This window comes from Maniola hyperantus, chromosome 23 (genome assembly GCF_902806685.2).
Source record: "Maniola hyperantus chromosome 23, iAphHyp1.2, whole genome shotgun sequence".
NCBI lineage: Eukaryota > Metazoa > Arthropoda > Insecta > Lepidoptera > Nymphalidae > Maniola > Maniola hyperantus.
Window position 1 is genome coordinate 1,875,944 of NC_048558.1, and position 22,178 is coordinate 1,898,121.

A 22,178-nucleotide genomic window follows, 5' to 3' on the forward strand; every position below is an offset into this window, starting at 1 on the left:
CTAAATCTAATGCTATCCTTTCATAATTTTGCTTGCGGAAAAGAATGACACTAAATTTAGACCTGTTAATTTAGTTTAGTTTAGAGATTGTGTACAAGAGAATCGGCCCCATTATGTGTCGAGCGAAGGCGGGCGGATCATCTAATATCTTATAAAGAGTTCTAATAATGTATACATTTTATCATTTTTCTTTAAAAAAAATACCAACGTTTTTAACACACAAAAACACAAGTTAGATTTTACATTTTTCTAGCTTTGAGATTGCAGTACAGTGCGCGGCAGAAAATATTGCACATCGATCTTTAGAAAGAGATAGCGGTTTCGTAGAGCGTTGTATCTGTCGTTGAGACCGACAAAACGTCACATAAGTGACTGACTGATCTATCAACGCACAACTCAAACTACTGAACGGATCGGGCTGAAATTCGGCATGCAGATAGCTATTATGACGTAGGCATCCGCTAAGAAAGGATTTTTGAAAATTCAACTCCTAAGGGGGTGAAACAGAGGTTTGAAATTTGTGTAAATTCGTGTAATTTAATTTGTAATTTAATTTAATTTTAATGTAATTCGTCCCACGCGGACGAAGTCGCGAGCATAAGCTAGTCTCATTCTAAAGGTTGATGTACAATATTTCTTACCGGCTATACTGTACTTGGTTTTGGTACTGGACATTGGTGAAATGTTCAATAAAGTTGAATTAGACATAGAAGCGATTACTACAAAACGTAATCTAGCAAAGTACATAACTTTACATCTTATAGAATTACTTTATTACCACTTTTATAAGTTACACCGATGTACATGCGCAGAAATCTTATTTTTGAATCCGCTATTGGTTGTTGAATACGCGCCATCTTTTGTACAGTACGCGGCCGAAAGTAATGTACATCGACCTTTAGAAGGAGATACCAGATTTGTAGAACACTGTCTCTGGCGTTGAGACCGACAAAACGTCATATCGGTATGAGTGACATAGACAACGCTCTACAAAGCCGAAATGTCATGGAAAAGGCCGATGTACATTACTTTCGGCCGCGTACTGTGCGCGGGAATTATGAGCAAGACAGCACGAGTCTCTTGTTCTTGTATTTAAAATCTAAATATTCGTAAAAATACGTTTCGAAGTGGCCGTCATACAAAATGTACGTTCGCTTGTGCACTCAATTGATTCGTATTTATACGGATCCGTGAAAATACGAACCAAATGAGTGCACAATGGCACATACAGTTTATATGACAGCCACTATGAACTACTTTTACGAAAACGAATACGAATATGAGCGCACAAACGCCCTAATAAGACCGAGCTTAAAAATGCCCATACATATCAACTATCAACAAATAATCAAATCCTTTAGCGATGTACCTACAACGCACTTACGAGATCGCCGAAGGGAACTGGCGTTGTCTCGTATATTAGAAAGAAGTCTATTCGGGTTTTTTTAACGTCCTCTGAAACCTTGCAACAACGCAAAACTGCACTTAAAACCAAATTTCTAAAAATGTTTATCTAGTTATACTATAACAGAAAAATACCCTGTCTCATCCATACTAATATTATAAATGCGAAAGTGTCTGTCTGTCTGCTAGCTTTTCACCGTTCAACCGATTTTGACGAAATTTGGTACTGACATAGTTAGTAACCCAGGGAAGGACATAGGCTACTTTTTATCCCGGAAAATTAAAGAGTTCCCACGGGATTCTCAAAAACCTAAATCCATGGGACGAAGTCGCGGGCATCATCTAGTTTATTATATTAGTATGGATATGTTCTCACCTGAACAGTGGTGCTCTGGTCGCTGAAGGGCGAGTTGAAGAAGGTGCATATGGTATGCATCAGGACATCCGTGACGTAGTTGACCCACGCATACTTTGCGCTGTTGGACGGTTTGATCGGCCGCACTTCTGTTGATGTGCCTAGGATATAACATTCGAGGGTTGGTGATGTGTTTATAAAAAGACTGTAATTACTGGCACTGGTATCTATACTAATATTATAAAGAGGTAACGTCGTTAAGTTTGTTTGTAGGGGGTAATCTCTGGAACTACAGAACCGACTTTGAAAACTCTTTCACCAATAGAAAGGTACATTATTCCTGAGTGACATAGGCTATATTATATACACGCGGGCGAAGCCGCGGGGATCAGCTAGTTTTAAATAACTTTGTACAATTTACACATGATAGACGTGTACACTGTGTTCGCCCAATGCACCGCGAATGCTTTTTTGTTCGAAGCGAAGACAGGTGTCCGCTGGCACCCCGCGCCTCTGACGCCTCGCACGCCCTTGTTTAGTGCAACTGCACTTTCAATTCCGAGGAAAAAAAAATACGTGCAGTTCGTTCGCACCAATGATATTAGAAGAAAAATAGGTAGATAGGTTACTTATATCAAATTCGATGTTTATTAATGGCACGCTGCGTCAGCGCCGAAAGACTCAACACCCATAAACGCATAGATAGTATTTTAACCTCACACAACAGAGAGTAAAGGACGGTGAACTAATAACCTCAGCTTCAGTTGCGCACGAAAAAGAGACGGTTATATTTTGCACTACCTCGTCCTGCACAGAAGAGTGGAAGAAGGACGGATATATGCCTAATAGTGCGAGCGTAAAAGAGACGGGACGAGACGGTAAACTAGAAACTCCAAAGAAAAAAAAACAGTAAAGTCTTTTCGGCTAATGCCGATTTATGCCTACACTGTAGTTGTATAGTAAAATAAAAACCTTATACTGTGGTATTTAATATATTACGAACTAGCTTTTTCCCGCGGTTCCGCTCGTTTTTAGGGTTCCGTGCCCAAGGGGTGCCAACGGGACCCTATTACTAAGCCTCCGCTGTCTGTACGTCCATCTGTCAGCGGGCTGTATCTCGTAAGCCGTAATAGGTAGACAGTTGAAATGTTCACAGAATGTATTTCTATTGCCGCTATAATAAAAATAATAAAAATTAAATTAAATTAAATAAAGGGGGCTCCCATACATGGAAAAGAAGTCGAAATAAAATTACTAAATTTTACGCGGACGAAGCCGCGGGAAGGTAGGTAAAGGAATAAAATGTGAAATGAAAATATTTTTTATTTTTGAAAATATTTACTATTACACAATCTACATACTCATAGCCAAAATTCCCTCATTGTATGAAGAGACCCAGCAGTGGACCGTAAAAAGATGTTAGACCATAGTTAATTTATCCTTCCCTAAAACAGGAAATATGCACACTATTTGAATTGTCAATACTCAGAAGAGACCTATCTGTTTATTTTATATTCTTTGATCGGAAACTTTAAAATACGTACAACGATAACTTGATACGTACTTATGGCATGTGACATAAGGTACAAATTGCAATGAGTTGCATTTTACACGAACGTGCACGAGTTTGTTATTGTTAAATAAGTGAAAAATACGAATTATATAAAAGAAATAGTTTTACTTACGAATGAAATGTGATTCCTTGACTTTTGGAAACCTTGCTTGTGTAGTTTGTGCGGAATCTCATCACACACGACGGCATTTTCGGTTGTTTTGGGAGACGAAAACAAAATACACATTACTATCAACGACGTCATCGATAGCGCGACGCCAGCGGGCGACTGAGCTCAGGTTTGCTAATTAGCTTAGTTTTAACGTGCCACTTGCGGTCCGCGTATAACGTATCTACCTATTTTCTTCTAATATCATTGGTTCGCACAGTAAGAAGTTTCACATCACAACTGTACTAAAAAAAGTTTTTACTTGAATGAATTTCGCCACTCGGAGTCAATACCGCGTCGTAGGAGGGGCATTGACCCGAGTTTTACACGCTATACATTGCGGGTTTGAAAAATACTAAATCACTAAAACTACTTACAAAATGAGGCAAATGGTTATTGGTATTGGATTGTGTTTAGGTAGTATAACAATAAACGCTAAGTTTTTGCTAGTTACAATCTGTATATGGACAGGCGACATCAAACGAGTCTCAGGGAGCCGCTGGATGGCAGCGGCGCAAGACTGTGGCCTGTGGAAATCCCTAAAAGAGATCTATGTCCAGCAGTGGACGTCTATCGGTTGATAATGATGATGCTGATGATTTCTCACCCGGCACAGAAATCTGTAGATCAGGCTGCAGTATGGCGTTCATGTCCTCTAAAAAGGACCTCTCGAACAGGTCCCACATGTAGTTGCTGGAGTAGATCTCCTTCATTTCCACCTCCGTGTCGATGTAGCAGTGGTTTAGGAACCCTACGTACGCTTCTTTCACCTGTCAATTTGTTTTTTACTTTTTATCCCGGAAAATCAAAGAGTGCCTCTGGTGTTTTAGAAACCTTTTCGCTATAGTACGCGACAAGTCGAGATGGCAATCGGGGTATGAGGCGGGGATATGCCTCGCACACCCGGACGTCATCCGCGCTATCCCGCACCGGATTAGCGCCGGATAACGGATAACCCCGATTGCCATCTCGACCTGTCGCGTACTATAGCTAAGCTAGTAGCTAGTAAATCTATACATATATAAAAGAAAAAGCTGACCAACTGACTCACTGACTGACTGATCTATCAACGCACAGCTCAAACTACTGCACGGATCGGGCTGAAATTTGGCATGCAGATAGCTATTATGAAGGACATCAGCTAAGAAAGGATTTTTAAAAACTCAATCTCTAAGGGAATAAAATAGGGGTTTGAAATTTGTGCAGTCCATGCGGACGAAGTCGCGAGCATAATCTAGTATTTTTTTTAAATACAAATAGCAGCAACAAACGAGCATTTAAACAAACGAGCAGGCGGGTCACCTGATGTTAAGTGGTTACCGCCGCCCATGAACATTTTTAAATTAAATTAATTTTTTTTTTTGATCAAAAACATACGTAGGTTACAAATACATCTGCATATCTAAAAGTACAAAATACATGCTTATAATAACATACCAATTTTGTTAAGTATACAGAAATACCGACTGTCCCTAAGCTAGGTATATACCTGTGTTTTAGGCGACAGCACTCTCCTTAATATTCATGACTCATTTTATAATAGAAAGGAAAATTTGCAGCACCAGAGAAACCGCCGATGCGTTGCCGGCCTTTTAGGAATTTGTTGTAATATACCTACCTCAGGTATACAGTCGGGATGTGTTATCATGGCCACGATGTCGTCCAGCGGCAAGAGGCTGTGGCACTTGATCTCCGTGTACACGTTCTTGCCGAGAGTACAACACGTCAGCAGCTTTACTAGATCGATATGATATCTGGAAATATATTTTAAGAGCTATCAAGATTTAATATAATATTCGTTATATCAAAAAGCGGCAATAGCCTAGTAAAAAAGGGGGCCTTTAGGATTTCAGCTTCCTATTCGAGAGATCCGGGGTTCAGGGAAAGAGGTTAGCCGTCGATCATACTCGGCTAGGTTAGGCGAAGAAAAGCTACATCCACAAAACCTGATATCCAGAATGCTGAAGAATGGGAAAAGTACGCTAAGCTAATCATACAGATAATAAAGACACGAGAAGACGACGAATGGGAAAGACAAAACCCACATCCTGAAAAAACAGCAGCCTGTGCGGGTGTGCGCGGCGTTCCCTCCCCGATTGCTATCTCGACCTGTCGCGTACAATAATTCTAAAAACCAATCGACGTTGTTGTTTTAAGGTGTTGAAATGGCGCACCGGAGCGCGTAGCGTGGGATGACCACCCACTAGATGGACAGACAACATCAAACGAATCGCAGGTATCCGCTGGATTCAGGCGGCGCAAGGCCGTGGCGAGTGGAAGTACAAATGAAATGCACCTCCAGTAAATTTTTATACTATAGTTAATGTTTGAATAATTCGTTGATTGTATAGTATGCGACAAGTCGAAATGGCAATCGGGGAGGGAATGCCCCGCACACCCACGCAGCCCCCGCGCTAGCCCAGTGCGGGATAGCGCAGATAGCGTGCGGGTGTGCGGGGTATATCGCCGCCTTATACCCCGATTTCCATCTCGACCTGTCGCTGATATAGGGCCGAAACACATAAGCGCGTTGCGGCGCCGCGCCGCTGAAATCGGCAGTGCGCTATAGCGGTGCGGCGCCGCAACGCACGACGTGAATTCCAGCGTTATGACGTCATACTTGTTGACAAGGATGCAGTTTGTTTCTAACACTCTTGCAAACAACACGTGTCAACCGAGAAGCAGTTTTAAAATTAAAATGTCTGACGTTGACGTCGATCTGTTTATATCTTCGGTTCAGGAACACCGTTGTTTGTGGGATACTAGTGACGAAACCTATAAAGACAAATTTATAAAACAAGAAGCATGGAAAAGCATTTGTGAGATCGTTTATGTTGATTACAAGGAAAAAAACTCAACCGAAAAATCAAAACTGGGTAAGTAGTAACATATAGTCTTAGGCAATGATATTTTAAACTAAAGATAAGTTACGTTCATAGTAATTTACGTTTTAAATCTGTTCCTGTGTTTAAATCATTACCTCCCAGCAATCCAAAACTGCACACATTTGCAAGTTTTACTGATTAGCAAACCAAAAGATATGAAATAAAACGCAATTGAAAGAGATAGCTATAATTTTAATGGTTGCACTTCAAACGTTTCTTGTGCATAGAGTAACATTTATAGTCGTAGAGTGGACACTTGATTCAAAACTATTCAAAAGTACATAGATAAGAAATAAAACATCTTACAAAAGTAAATCACATTTATTGAAAATTTTAACAGTGAAATAATTAATAATGAAAGAAAAGAAATAAAATACACATTTTTAACCGACTTCAAAAAAGGAAGAGGTTACTCAGTTCGACCGTATATATGCTTTTTTTATGTTTGTTCACAACATGTTAAATAGTTTGAATCAAATGTATTAAGGTATTATTTGTATTTTGAACTGAGTAGGTATACGAACATTCATATTTTGTTTAATTGCCAACTTAGGGCGCCAACATCACTGGAAAAGTAATTACAAAAATCATTCCGTATTAGATGTGGGCTTAAATTATTTTCATTTGCTGTGGGCAAATGCAACATTTGCAGATCAGAATCATCAAAGATAATGTCATCGGTCGCTTGTACTCCATCTCGATTCAAAACAAAGTTGTGCATTACACAACATGCCTTGATAATGTCTGTCGCAAATTCGTATTGCACATTCATAGATCGATGAAATATGCGCCATTTATTGGCTAGGATGCCAAAAGCGCACTCGACATATCTTCGGGCACGACTCAGTCGATAATTGTAAACTCTTTGTTGTACCGACAAATGTTTTCCTGAGTAAGGGCGCATGACGTTATTCGAAATTGAGAATGCTTCATCTCCTACAAAAACAAATGGAGTTTCATTTTGAGAACCTGGTAAAGGCTTTGGTACAGGAATAGGTAATTTGCGTGTCATAATCAAATCATAAAGTTTAGAGTTCTGGAAAACGGTGGAGTCACTTTCCTTGCCATACGCTCCTATATCGACAAAAATGAATCTATATCTAGAATCTACAAGAGCTAATAAAACTATTGAATTATAGCCCTTATAATTGTAAAACAGTGATCCACTGTGCGCAGGACATGTAATACGGACATGTTTACCATCAAGAGCTCCTATGCAGTTAGGAAAATTTGCTTTCTTGTCAAACTCAATAGCGACATCTTCTAGAACCTGTTTTGTTATAGGAGGTATATTTTGACTTGATAGATGTTTCCATATGGCGCGACAAACTGTCCTTACAATTTTTGCTATTGTACTTGCTCCTCGGAAGTAATTCGTATGCATGGTTTTAAAGTCACTGCCGGTTGCTAGAAATCTAAAATGAAATAATAATTAGTAGGCAAATAATAAAATAATACAAATGTAGGTATAATCAAACTCAAACCGCGCAGGTAATAGTGTTGCTAAAGGAATAGATTTTCAAAGATAGACAGGTAGTTTTTCAAAGAAGTACTCAATAAATATTTTACATTATGGTTGTTCTAGGCAAAGTCAATCAGTTTTTAACTTGCCTAAGTCAAGAAAAAGCAGAAAATTATTCTTTTCGGCGGCCAGCCATTTATATGAAATTGGATGGACCGAAAGTACTTATGAAAGTTATATCAAATTTTATATGTAGTATAAATGGAATCTAGGGAATTTTAGTCTTTATTACTATTTTTCACTTGTGAAGTTTTTTGTTGCAGGTAATGATTTAGTCAAGAAGTGGAAGGCCATAAAAGATAATTTTGCTAAATATCAAAAAAAACTAAAAGATGCCAATCGATCAGGAGCTGGAGCTGCAAAAATTAAAGAATATCACTTGAATAAACAATTACAGTTTTTGAAAAAGGTTTCACAAAATGCAACTGATTCCAGTTTATGCGTAGCGGAAGGAGATATTGAGAATGAAATAACGGCATTGCCTCGTTATAAAAGTCAACCACGAAAACGAAAGGCAGATGATAAGGATGATATTGAAGAAGATTTATTGGCAATATTAAAAACACCGGAGAATAGACATTTGCATTTTTTCAAGGGGATTTTACCATCTCTACAATCGTTAAATGAGAATCAAACATTGATATTTCAAAGTCGGGTGCTTCAAATATTAACCGACATTCTTCAACCTTCAATTCATCAAAATACACATCACGGCTATAATCAAGAATATCAGCATCAGGGTTACAATCAAGGATATTCAACTATGAGATACGATAATACGGTTCAGAGTGGCTACCACACTTCTACTCCTGGAAGTTCGATTACTGAACAGAGGACTACCTCATCATCAAACCAACAACGTCCAATAAATTCACCATTTTTACTGGACGAAACGTCAGCTACTTCCTATGTTTCACAAGATGAGGAGTTTGATTTTTCTTAAATTGATCATTACATTTTTTAAGGCCTATTAAAGTATTCTTAAAGTAAGAAAATTGTATAATGCAAAAAGCTTAATTTGATTCTGTCTTGTTTCATTTGAACCTGGCTTTGTACCACTAGGTACCCCCAAACCATGAACACTAGTGATGCAAAAATTTTATCGACACCCCGCTAGTACCACAGGTGTATAAAGCCAGGGGTACAAATAAAACTAAACATTTGATTCCGAGTGCCATAAACATCAATAAAAAAAAATAAGAAACCTATTTGTTTTACCTTAAAGTTAAGCCCAGCATTTCCAAAGCAGTAACTGGTTTTCTTCCTTTATTTTTTTTCTTCTGTATATATTTTGATAACTCGCTTAATAGCTCTTCAAATGATGATATACTCATTCTAAAGTAGGCAACAAATTTTTTTTCGTCTATCTTTAATGCTTCGTATTTTTTAGAAAAGAACTCGCCATTTGGATTCATACCCTTACTTAATGGATGTATCCAGTATCTTCTTTGCCGTATTTTTAAGATAGAATAATGTCTTCTTAATAACAAATAAGCAATAAGTTTATTACGATCCATCGCAGAGAGACGTCTATCCACACTCAAAAATCACGAGAAAATGGTTGCCCTACCATAATGCCCTGTTTCGCGACGCCGCAACGCGGCAACGCAACTGCCGATTTTGGCGTTGCGGCGCCGCAAAAATAAGCAGTTTGCGTTATGTGTTTCGGCCCATAGACCGCTAGACTGGCTTTATCAACCAAATTAGACTTATTATAGAAAACCTACTTACGTCAAAGCTTCAGGCATCTCCCCCGTCCGTTTGTACGTCCGCATCATTTGTATGAAGTAGTTGAACGTCACTTTATCGTTATAGAACACCAGCACATCCTCTCCAGAGTTCACCATCTAAAGACATAAGTATTAGACGTGGCAAATCACGCATAAGGTAGGGTAGCTATCATCATCATAATGAACCCATAGCCGGCTCACTACAGAGTACGGGTGTCCTCTCAGTATGAGAAGGGTTTGGCAATAGTCCACCACGCTGGCCAAGTGCGGATTGGCAGACTTATACCTCTATACTAGTTGCTAAAATTCATGACAAAAGTCGTTATTTCGTAAGCGGTAGTTTTTTTTCCAAAAACAGTCTAAGAAATCTCATAATCATTTTAAAATATTCATTCTTTTTTGTACCAAAAACATTTACAGTAAAGAGAAAAAGAGAGTAAAAGTGGACAGGGAAGCACTTATCTCTATGAGAGATCTCTACCAGTGACCCTTGGCAGTGCGAGTGGTTGTAAAGGGAGTAGAATATTCAATAAGGAGGTAACAAAATTTATTTCGCTTCTCGCATTCGGCTATCCTTAAATTCCTTTTTTTGCGCGTACTATTTGGACTAAACGAATTTTACCCCTATTCTAACTATTTTAAGAGGCAATTTACAATACTGATCCTGACTCCGGCGTATATGCTGGCCTCCTTCACGATAGTTCTTGGGAAACCGTAAGCAGGTCTTCTGCCGTGAGACTAGATGGAATGCACAAAATGCGTAGCAACTTTCTCGTTTCCTTCGTGAGATTGCTCATACTGTTTAGGCTTAACGAATTTCACCCCTATTCTAACTATCTTAAGAGACAATTTAGAATACTGACCTCTTGCATCACCAGATCCTGACTCCGGCGTATATGTTGGCCTCCTGCCTTCACGATAGTTCTTAGAAATCGCAAATAAGCAGGTCTTCGTCCATGCGACTCGATGCAATGCACAAAATGTGCCGCTACTTTGTCGTTGCCCTCATGAGCGCAGAGCGCTGCGTTTTCTTCAAAGATTGCACATACTGTTTGGGCCTCACGTATCTGCAAAATCAAATAATGGCTCTATTGATATTTTAATGTTAAACAAACACACGTGTTTACATAGTTTTATAAGCTTATTTTTATGAATTCTAAAATAATAGTATTTCAATTAGTAAATATCGATATTAGATCCCTACCTATATTATAAATGCAAAAGTGTGTTTGTTTGTTGGATTGTTGGTTTATTGGTTTGTCCTTTAATCACGTTGCAACGGTACGGCTTTTTTTAACATGGGTATAGTTAATGACCTGGAAAGTGACATAGGCTACTTTTTACACCGGAAAATCAAAGAGTTACCACGGGATTTTTAAAAACCAAACGAACACACGGGCTCAGCTAGTTAAAAATTTAAAAAAATGGGCTGTAATTCGAAAAACAAAATGAATACTGTGTGGATGAAGTGAATAAATAAAATGCTCACCCCAGCATTGAGGAATAGATCCAGATGTTTATGCAGTATGGCCTGGTTCTGTTGGTTGCCGTGACAAAAGTGTTGTAAGAACTCATGCGCCAGCGCCAGCAACTCGTCCATGGCAGCATCACTCTCGTCGTGTGGGACCTGGAAGAAAGTATCAGGTAATCATCGTCATCATTACCAACCGATACATGTCCACAGCTGGACATAGGTTCTGACACGCCACGGTCTTGCGCCTCATCATCCTACGACTCGTCTGATGTCGTCTGTCCACCTAGTGAGAGGAGCCGATGGAAAAACCAAGAGACGTTGGCATACTTGTGTCATGATTTTTAAATAATAATTTATCGTTTGAGTCAAATCACATACTTTTTACAACTCCATTAAGATTTAGGAATAATCTCATTGGATGAAATTTCAAAGAGGCTGTTATTGGTGGGTTGTTTTCGATTCAGACCAATGGCATACACTTTGCATTTTTCTGTGGAATGAATGAAAAAAGGAAATGTGACATTTGGTCGGCATAAATGGCGTTTTATAAAATTAATTCCTTTGGAGCTTTAGAGCTGGGAGGTAATCTCAAAAAGTGTGAAGTATTGTTGTAAGTGGTGATAAAGATGTAAAAGAAGTGTTTCATGTGTTTCAATAAGCATAAATGTGTTAAAGAAGTATTACATGGTGTTTCAATGAGTTATCTCATAAGTATTTACGAGTGTATTGAATTAAACATCTGATATCGACGTTGAAGAAGGCATATTCATTATACTTGCAACAAGGTATGGCAACCTCACAACGGAAAGCGCAGTGTTGGAAAAACCCTTTATTAGTTTGCGCGATCTCGCACTTGGATCGAAGGTTTGTTAGGTAGGAACATTTAATTGCCGGGAACTATACTTCTGAAAAATCTGTGATAGCCTAGTGGTTAGAACGTCCTCTAATCGGAGGTCTTTTTAGGGTTCCGTACCTCAAAAGGAAAATCGGAACCCGTATAGGATCACTTTGTTGTCTGTCTGTCTGTCAAGAAACCTACAGGGTACTTCCCGTTGACCTAGAATCATGAAATTTGGCAGGTAGGTAGATCTTCTAGCTTCCATTTGGGGAAAAAATCTGAAAACCGTGAATTTAGGGTTAGATCACACAAAAAAATTAAATTGTGGTCATGAACTAATAATTAGTATTGTCAACTTTCGAAGTGAGTGACTATATCAAGTGGGGTATCATATGAAAGGTCTTCACCTGTACATTCTAAAACAGATTTTTATGTATTTTTATGCATCATGGTTTTTGAATTATCGTGCAAAATGTCGAAAAAATACGACTGTAGTACGGAAGGGCATTGCGCGAGCCTGACTCGCACTTGGCCGGTTTTTTTTAAATTTAATTAAACACGCGTAATAGTGACATGCACCTTCTTACCTGTAATAGGTCTAGAACAATGTTGTGAACGCCGATATTGCGTAAAAGCCTCTGCTCGTGTCTTCTCGGCCGGCCCGGCGTCGCTTCCCCCGCCATCCCCTCCACATTACTATTGCCTTGTGTACAGTATTTTATCATGCGACCCAGGATCTGCAATTAAACAATGATTCGTCAAAATCAAAATATATAAATGGCGTTTGTTAATAAAGTCTAATGTAGCTGGAAGGTAGTCGCGAGTATTTTACTATAAGTCCCGCAAATTGCTAATTGATCTCGAGAAGAAGAAGAAGAAGGGTAAATATTGTGTACAACTTAAAAGTATGTACTGTTATAAGTTTAACGTACCTCTCTGATCTTCTTATATTCGTTCATGTGATCAGATTTGGTTGTCCGCGATGTATCGAGCACATTATCGAGTGAGGCGTTTCGCTCCAGAACTGCGCCCCCGGGCCCCACTGTGCCTTTTATATCTGTTGAATGATAAAATCTTATACAGTACGCGGCAGAAAGTAATGTACATCGACATTTAGAAGGAGATAGGAGATTTGTAGAGCATTGTCTCTGTCGTTGAGACCGACCAAACGTCACATACGCCTGCTTCTTTTGAAAGTCCCAATATTGTAGCTGGCGGAGAAAACGGAAACCGCAAGGGTATTTCATATTCTATCAGTGCGTATTAGAAACGGGGAAGCTGATCGCTTTACAAACTACATACCGCTGTCATCTAATGCGCCGTTTCGTCCTTTGTTGAACACCCACAGTTCAGATTTCTCCACACTCTGCCGTAAGATGTCAAGGTCTGCCTTGATTTGCTTGTAAGACTCCACGTCTGCGTCCGACACGAGGAGTTGTACCTAAAAATATTTTCATTTATCATCATCATCATCAACCGATAGAAGTCCACAGCTGGACATAGGGTATCTTGTAGGAACTTCAGCACGACATGGTCTTTTGCCGTCGCTATACAGCGGCTCCCGCAGACTCCTTTGATGTCGTCTGTTCACCTAGTAGAGGTCTTCCAACGCTGCACTTTCCGATGCAAGGTAGCCATTCAAGCACCCTGGGACCCCAATGTCTATCGTTGTTTCGAACTATGTGCCCTGCCCATTGCCACATCAGCTTCGCAATCCCCCGACCTATGGTCGTTACTCTGGTAGATTTCATTTAAAGCTAGTTTTCCTGGGATAGTAAATTCCTTTAAAAACAATGGCAAATAATAGAAGGAAGTAAGGACCTCAAAAACCCAACATAAGCCGTTTCTAGAAACCTAAGTTAAGCCAAGCCAATCAAACGGTACCTGTTTAAAAGCCGCCAGAACTTCCTGCCGTTGGCTGAAGTGCCTGAACAGCAGCGCTAGGGCTCCGGACACCAAGGCCGCCGATGCCCCTTGAGAACACAACTGTAGCAACACTCGTAACACCATCCGACCGCCGCAGCCGTCCAAATCCAAACCGTCTCTGGGGAAAACGGTGGATCTTATTATTATGAAGGCATAAGGAATATTTTTGGACACTCACTGCAAACTGGTGTTAGTGATTGGAAAACTTGGATCACTCAATTAAATACGAAACAGGGTTAAAATTCATGGTACAGTTCTTGCAATTCACGAAGGCGAGTTAACTTTACCTGTGGTTACGTCGTCTTCCGAGATCAGTGTTTCCTGCCAATTATAATCCGGGTATCTTTAAAACAAGAGTGAATAGGCACCTTCTAGGCAAACGCATCCCATCTTAGGCCACATCATCACTTCCCATCAGGTGTGATCGTGGTCAAGCGTGCGCCTATAATGAATTAAAAAAAAACATGGATATTGGGTAAGTGTGCGTGCATGTCGGACCAATCAGTCGCGAGCAAGCGCTCGCAAACGCACAGATTTACTTTACCTTACTTATACCGATACTTAAACACAAGCATGTGCCATTTGCCCTCATGAAATGCAAGAACTATAGGATAAAAATTTTATGTTACACCGTAGCGCGCCTGTGCCCGTAAAAATTTCCCAGCGACGGTATAGCGTAGTAGCATGAATCGTCCCTTAGAGCGGTTACGCACTGCATCCGAACTGAGTCCGTAAACAAACGTTCCTTTTTGTTTTGTATAGGAGCTTATGACATATTATGTCGTAGATAATCGCTGGTATTCTCACGGATGACGAATAGAACTCGGATGACGGAAGTGCAGTGCGTAATCGCCGTAACACATCGAAAAATTGAATAAAACAAGGGTCAAGAGGTAGGATAAGAAAAGGCATAAAAACTAATACATTATTAGCCATAGCACTACAAGTTTTAATACATTCGCCAGCCAGACAAATACATGCAAGTAAATAAATTATGCCGTGCAGAAACTAACATACCAAAGATTAAAAAAGCGCACTACACATTCATGCATACGTTGTATACCCGCAAATTGCTAATGCGCGTGGCCGCCATTTTAGTGACGTCAGCACTAGACTGAAGTTTCGAGCTGATGGTATATTTTATTTATTTATTTCAGCTGACGTCAAAATTATGTCATTTCGATGTTAATGAGACATGGTTCCAGCGTAAAAGCAATTTGCGAGACAGCAACAGAGAATTTTCTAAAAAATTCTAGTCTTTTATAGAATGAAATAAAACAAGCGCCCACCGCGCGCTTGTTTTTTTAAAAAAGAATATTTGCCATGATTATCATGACTAATATTTCTCTTTCTCCTCCAACTAAGCGTAAAGCTTGTTCCAGGAGTGGGTACGACAATAGCGCAACGGGTGAGGTTTGAACCGCCGACCTTTTGGATTTCAGTCCGGTCCTTTTACCGTTGAGCTATTGAGGCTCTAGGTTTAGTTCCTCCGAGCGCTATAAGTTTCGTCTTCACAGTGCTACCACGCGTCCGGGGTGCTTGCTATACCCAGTCTCTTACTGTCATAGCTCAAACTAATTCACACCAAGTCTTGGAACACCTTTTACTATACACACAAATACACACGCAAACACACACACACACACACATTATAGTCTTGAAATGCTAAAATAAAAGCTAATAAATTGGGACAAGGTGGTGCCGTATATTGTTACATATTATAACTTTTTTATGATTAGAAAAGAGCAACAGCTGAGTTTCTTGCTGGCTCTTTTCAGTAGAATCTGTATTCCGATATGTAATTATGTACAAACGTGAATTTGTATTCCGAACCGGTCGGTAGAGTCACAGACTTTGCAAAATATACACTAGTTGTCCTATTTGCAATAAAAAATATATTGTTTTTTGATTTTGACACCACAAAACGTTTGATAAACAAAAAATTACACTATTGATTTATTATTTAAACTGTTCATATATTTAAAAAAACACACACGAATCATGGTTAGGCATGGGTTATCAAAGCAAAAACAACTCTGTTTGAACACGGTTAGAGGCGGATTTTAAACAGCGTGCACCATGCAATATATTGTTCTTACTAACAAATCTACATTTTTTGGAAGACAGTGGTCAGGCACAGTCTGTATCGCTCTGAAATAATGCCATTTAATGTATTAATAAATAACTATCAACACAGTTTAAGTTTCAAGAAGACAAATTCAATGAAAAATAAAGTTAGGACGTTTTATTAATACTGATCGCACATTGCGCACGCTCCGCCCGCACAGCAATCGACGGCTTTATCGGTTCTCATTTCAATCTTTTTTGAAGCTAAGCTTTTCAACGCAGATTTGAGATAGAGAGTGGAGACGTCGCAAAATACAAAACTTAACTAACGCAGCGATAAAAAGCACCTCAGTGGCTGAGCAGCGCGTCTGTATGAGTGAGCGAAACAGAGTTCAAATAGAAAATGCAACAGGCAGCGGATTTTTTTGAGTATATCTTTCAAGTAAAACTTTTTTAGAATATACCACTTGAGACTGCTTGAGAGTAACTCAGATCTCTTTTCGAACGGAAGTAACACTCATACGTCACTTCCGCCGAACACATAAGCTGCTTTGAGGCCGCCATCTTTTATCAAGGTAGTAGTTTCGTAGATTAATGATATTTTTCATTATTATAAGTATGTATGTACTACTTATACTTAAATAACATCATTTTAAGTACTCCCGCATGATACAAGAGCTAATAAAATGCGGCTGCTGCTGATGTTACGGTGCTAATGACAAATATAATTACTGGAGAATTTTGCGGCGCGTGCGTCTCGTCGTAATGTGCGCTCTACTTAACTGTGTTGATCCATAATATAATAGTTTTAAGAAATCGTATAAATCAAGAAACAAGTGAGTAAAAATGTTAACAAATGCTAAAGAATCCTCTATTTCAAAGAAGATAAATGAAGAATGCTAAGATAATCCCAATGTGCATAATAAGTAAACCACCATTTTAATGTTATGCATATTATGTTAGTTACAATGCTTAGTTTACTCTTATCTAAATGATATTAAATAGGCTAAAAAATAAATTACATTCCGCTAGTAAGATGGACTTTGTTTTAACTTTCCACTATTTGATATCACATTTGCAACGTCGAAGACGAAGATCTATCCTTTTGTATCATATATGTGACATCACTGTAGCATTGAAAATGCATATAAACTCACCGACAACTAAATATGCCTTCCGCCTGTAGTCCTATAGCCTCCACGTCGGCGCGACCGATGTTGTCAGTCTTCTCACCAGACTGCTCGAACTCCTTCTTGAATATGGACAGCAGGCAACTGATGCGGTAGTCTAACCGGACGTCTAAGATGAACTGAACATAAAGGAACGATACGTATTTTAAAGGGTATCGGTTTTCGGGATCTGTTAAAGCTTACTCTGAGCCAATGAAGCGATTAGATATAGGCTACCAAAGTACATAAAAAAACTTCTGACATTAAAATGTCCACAGTATAGGAGGGGCTTAGTTAAGGTCTCACTAACGCTGAGATTTATAAAGCGCGTATAGTACGGCAGAAAGTAATGTACATTGACCTTTAGAAGGAGATATCTGAATTGTAGAGCGTTGTCTCAGTATGTTGATACCGACAAAACGTCATATAGGTGTTAGTGACAGAGACAACGCTCTACAAAGCTGAAATGTCATTCTAAAGGCCGACTTACTGTAAAACAAGTTTTCAAAACTGTTCCAATAAACTTAAGACACTTTACACACAAATTGCTGCTTTTTACTTTATTATACACTAGCTGATGCCCGCGACTTCGTTTGCGTGCAATTAGGTTTTTTAAAAATCCCGTGGGAACTCTTTGATTTTCCGGGATAAAAAGTAGCCTATGTCACTTTCAAGGTGGCAAAAAATCACGTCAATCCGTTGCACCGTTGCGACGTGATTGAAGGACAAACAAACACACTTTCGCATTTATAATAAGGGTACAGCAGCACAACAGACGGAAACGTTTAAGTGCGGAAACCAGCCCCGAGCGAAGAAGAAGGGTACTGAATATTTCTCTACGGAGTTTTTAAGGTATACTCTTACCTGTAAAATTTCTATAATCTTGAGCTTCGTCTCCATGACTAGGGGGTGCTTCCTCGCCAGAGCTAGCGCGGAGGGGCTTCGTTGCGCGCCGCTCGCACTCGACACTTGCTGCCCCTATGATACACAGCACTTAAACACGACACTAAAAATTACAGAAATATACCTGCAGACATGCAACTTGCGCAGTGGTGAGCGCTGTGGTCTTAATAGTGGGAGGTCCCGGGTTCGATTCCTGGCAGGGGTTTGGAATTTTATAATTTCTAAATTTCTGGTCTGGTCTGGTGGGAGGCTTCGGCCGTGGCTAGTTACCACCCTACCGGCAAAGCCGTGCCGCCAAGCGATTTAGCGTTCCGGTACGATGCCGTGTAGAAACCAAAGGGGTATGGGTTTAATAAAAACTGCCAGACCCATTCCAGGTTAGCCCGCTATCATCTTAGACTGCATCATCACTTACCACCAGGTGAGATTGCAGTCAAGGGCTAACTTGTATCTGAAAAAAAAAAAAAAAAAAAAAAAAAAAAAAAAAAAAAAAAAAAAAAAAAAAAAACTAGCGTGGCTCCCTCAGTTCCTCTCGCTCAAGCAGAGGTACTTACTTGTGAGATGTTATTCCTTTTATTTTACGTTCGCTTCGGCTATAGTAGCCTAGTATACTGCAACTCACCATTACACAATAACTTTAAACTTGTTCTTTGACAACCGCACGTCACCCGCGCTCGCCCGCACTGAATTAGCGCGGGGGGCTGTGCGGGTGTGCGAGACGTTCCCTCCCCGATTGCCATTTTGACCTGTCGCGTACTATACACACTCAGTTTTTTGATTTTTCATTTTACTTGTGTAGTAAGACATTGCGAGCTGCCAAATTTCACGATTCTATACGTCAACTGGAACAAGTACCCTATCAAAGTCAAAGTCAGTCAAATGATTTATTCAAAATAGGTAATAAATTACGCTTATTGATGGTCTGGTATGGTGTTAGATTTGTAAGATATAGTGGTGATAATTATAACGCAAACTTAAAACTAAAGCTACGAGGGTTCCAAACGCGCCCAGGTCTGACAAGAGCCCACAACAAACTCAGCCGGGTATTCTTTTTACTATCACCACTTTACAAAATTATTGAAACTTATTAGAACTATCACAAAGTCGTTAAGCTTAGCTATAGATTTTGATTCCCTTGACGAGTCTTGACAAACACAACAGACAGACAACTAACTGATCCTAAGGGTTCTTTTTCTCTCTGGAGATACGGAACCTTAAAAACAAACAAACAGACGAACAAGAGAGCGATTTAATACAAGCGTGTTAAAAAAAGTATTTTTAGTGTATATTCTTACATTGCGTGGCACAGATCCAAGAGTGATGGACGTCACCACAGCTCCCATGTCTCCGATGCTGCGCAAAACGCCGCCCTCCGCTATATTCAAAACAATTTTTTTTTTTTTTTTTTTTTTAAAAGAATATTAGCCATGTTAAATGACTAATATTCCCCTTTCCTCTCCAATTAAGCGTCAGGCTTGTGCTAGGAGTAGGTACGACAACAGTGCAACAGGCGGGGTTTGAACCGTCGACCTTTCGGTTTTCAGTCCACTCCTATACCGGTTGAGCTATTGAAAAACTTATGGTCTATTTTAGCGTTTAAACTATCGTGAGTGATTTCCATTATATATAATATCTGTCGCCGGCTGTACTCACGTATTTAGTCGACGTTAGCCCGACTAGTTTCGAACCCATCCGCGGTCCTTTTTCAAGGGATTCAGTTCGCACACGCGTCGCCGCCGGCCGTACAGTACAGCCGGTGACAGATATTATATTATATAAACTTATGGTCATCCAAAAAGTAATTTTTAGGGTTCCGTACCTCAAAAGGAAAACCGGAACCCTTATAGGATCACTTTCTTGTCAGTCTGTCGGTCTGTTAAGAAACCTACAGGGTACTTCCCGTTGACCTAGAATCATGAAATTTGGCAGGTGTGTATGTCTTATAGCAGACATTCGGGGAAAAATCTGAAAACCGTGAATTTGTGGTTACATCACACAAAAAAATAATATAAAATTAATGATTAAACGAACTTACCTGTACGTGAAGTTCTATCATAATTATACGAAGTGCTACGTCCGAAGAATCAGTAACGTCTAGATATTATTGAACACAATGTAGTACGCATAAAGAGTCACCACTTCAGCACTGTAGTTTAGAGTTTTTTTTTTTTTTTTTTATTACCCCCCGATTGGACAACCTCACTCGCCTCACGGCCGTCGCACCGCCGCTTTTCATTTAGTTTAGATGATTGCGATGTTTCCGCAACATTCTGGGTTATCAGGGCGGGCGGGTGTTACTGATTCTTCGGACGTAGCACTTCGTATAATTATGATAGAACTTCACGTACAGGTAAGTTCGTTTAATCATTAATTATACTCGTGCTACGTCCTCGAATCAGTAACGTCTAGATATTATTGAACACAATGTAGATGTTGAGAGTACGTGGAGGGAACGTCGCAATAAAAATAATATGAATGATGTAGGAAACTTTTGCTCATTCATTACAGTAACAAAAGAGTATTACGTACAAAGAGTAATCGTCTTCAAAAATTGCAATATTATTTATAAATGTCATTAATTTTAATCAAAGCGAACATATCGTTCTTACTAAGGCCAAGTTATCTAGGCTACTAAGGTAAACTACCTTAGTAGCCTAGATAACTTAATAACGAGTTATTGACTACCGGCCTGTTGTAAAACTTGGCAAAGGTAGTGGAACTGCCGCTACACCCAGCGGTCTATCTTATTATATCTAGATTGACCCCAAGCTTGAACGCCATAGATGTTGAGGCGTGTCGGGTGCTGTGGGAAGAAAACATGAAAACGTCAATTCCACTATCTTTCCAGGTGGACTTAATCCACTGGCTTAGCGTTTGAGGTGAAACAATAGTCGGTCAGACTTTCGTAAGTTTTTGGTTCTGGCCATGTATATAATACCTAAGCGTTTTTGCAGGGCATATTTCTGGGAGTTCCTTGAAGGAAGGCAGGTAGTTACAAAATAGGTTTGTTATGTACCCACTTTGGACGTTTTCATAAATTCCATGATTTTTATAATTTATTGATCATTTGAAATAATTACTTTGTCAATTTTAACATTAGACAGCGTTCGCACTGTGTGCTGTCACAAGAGCAAATAAAGTCATGCATTTCTTTGAAAGCTGTTCTACAGGGTCATACTTTCAATAGGAAACAAAGAATCTAACTGATTTGAACTATGTTTGTATACCACGTGGATATTATGTGGTGGTCTTAGCTTGTAAGTAAACACTTTTACAAAATCTTGTAATCCTATCATCCTGTGATATATTTCCAATTACTTATTAGATAGAGAGCAACTCTGTGACTATTGATAGTTCTATATTGATCACCAATATTAATTATCTTAATGAGGAACTCTATGACGATTGGAATGGATGGATCGTAAATGTTTAAACAATATAATCTATACAAAAGGTATAGGTACCAACGTTTGAGGCAAATGTTGTGTTTTATTATTAGAGTGTTAGTCGACCATGAAACCATCATGATTGATGATGATCAGGTAGGAATGGAAAGGATGGGCACACGTCGCTATGGCAATACGGTCCGGACAATACCCCGGCAACCAGGGCAATGTTTGCTGGGACAAGGTATTAGAACATCGTTAAAATTTAACTTGACGTCTGATTTGAGCCGATGCATAAATAATGGGTACCATGATTGATTGGGTCAATAAGTAACAACCATTATACCTACAGCTTTGTCTGTTCTCTGCAAAGTTTTTAGTATAACAGCGCTAGGTATAAACACATAAATTAAAGCTTGAGACCAGTCTAATGTGAAAGCGTCGATTTCAAAAGCATCAGGGTCCCTATGCTATGCCATGAGACGAATTTATCACATTTAGTATTTATTCGGGTAGCAAATAAATCAATTTGTGGGACTGGAAAAATTTGCCATCAATTTTTGATAGCCAGAGTTCGTTAACTCCCATTCAAACATCATGATGTGATTGACGAGATTCCCGATCAGCAATTATATTATCTAACGACTTATAGTTAATATATAAAGCTACTATAATAATCATCTGAGACTCACACTACTGCCATATGTCTTTAGTGACGTTGTTCATGTGAGGGTATTTAACGCCGCCTTATGCGATTAATCTAGCTCACTGCAGTTGTGTTTAAGTAATCTCTGAAAG

The 22,178-nt window shown here is 39.3% G+C and overlaps 2 protein-coding genes and 1 long non-coding RNA gene across 16 annotated transcripts in view; 1 reads left to right on the plus strand and 2 right to left on the minus strand.

Moving 5' to 3' along the window:
* Nucleotides 1–22,178, minus strand: part of Itpr (Inositol 1,4,5,-trisphosphate receptor) — a 99,374-nt gene that overhangs the window by 28,998 nt on the left and 48,198 nt on the right. For 6 of the 14 annotated variants that reach the window (XM_069506432.1, XM_069506433.1, XM_069506431.1 and 3 more), the window contains 15 exons: nucleotides 19,290–19,369; nucleotides 17,956–18,069; nucleotides 17,080–17,231; nucleotides 15,959–16,006; nucleotides 13,814–13,973; nucleotides 13,232–13,370; nucleotides 12,862–12,986; nucleotides 12,517–12,666; nucleotides 11,107–11,244; nucleotides 10,481–10,684; nucleotides 9,619–9,734; nucleotides 5,099–5,234; nucleotides 4,088–4,250; nucleotides 1,781–1,920; nucleotides 1,385–1,462 (listed from right to left, as the gene is read on the minus strand). In XM_069506432.1, the coding sequence (XP_069362533.1) occupies nucleotides 1,385–1,462; nucleotides 1,781–1,920; nucleotides 4,088–4,250; nucleotides 5,099–5,234; nucleotides 9,619–9,734; nucleotides 10,481–10,684; nucleotides 11,107–11,244; nucleotides 12,517–12,666; nucleotides 12,862–12,986; nucleotides 13,232–13,370; nucleotides 13,814–13,973; nucleotides 15,959–16,006; nucleotides 17,080–17,231; nucleotides 17,956–18,069; nucleotides 19,290–19,369 (1,943 nt within the window). The remainder of the gene's footprint in view (nucleotides 1–1,384; nucleotides 1,463–1,780; nucleotides 1,921–4,087; nucleotides 4,251–5,098; nucleotides 5,235–9,618; nucleotides 9,735–10,480; nucleotides 10,685–11,106; nucleotides 11,245–12,516; nucleotides 12,667–12,861; nucleotides 12,987–13,231; nucleotides 13,371–13,813; nucleotides 13,974–15,958; nucleotides 16,007–17,079; nucleotides 17,232–17,955; nucleotides 18,070–19,289; nucleotides 19,370–22,178) is intronic. The other 8 variants (XM_069506440.1, XM_069506437.1, XM_069506438.1 and 5 more) reach the window with 3 other exon arrangements.
* LOC117993175 (uncharacterized) lies at nucleotides 6,007–8,909 on the plus strand. The gene is made up of 2 exons (XR_011238104.1): nucleotides 6,007–6,356; nucleotides 8,151–8,909. It is a non-coding gene; the product is annotated as an uncharacterized lncRNA (long non-coding RNA).
* Nucleotides 6,668–9,557, minus strand: LOC117993173 (uncharacterized). The gene is made up of 2 exons (XM_034980924.2): nucleotides 9,106–9,557; nucleotides 6,668–7,780 (listed from the first exon to the last, which is right to left on the minus strand). Exons 1-2 carry the CDS (start codon nucleotides 9,402–9,404, stop codon nucleotides 6,892–6,894), a joined length of 1,188 nt encoding a protein of 395 aa, XP_034836815.1. The 5' UTR covers nucleotides 9,405–9,557; the 3' UTR covers nucleotides 6,668–6,891.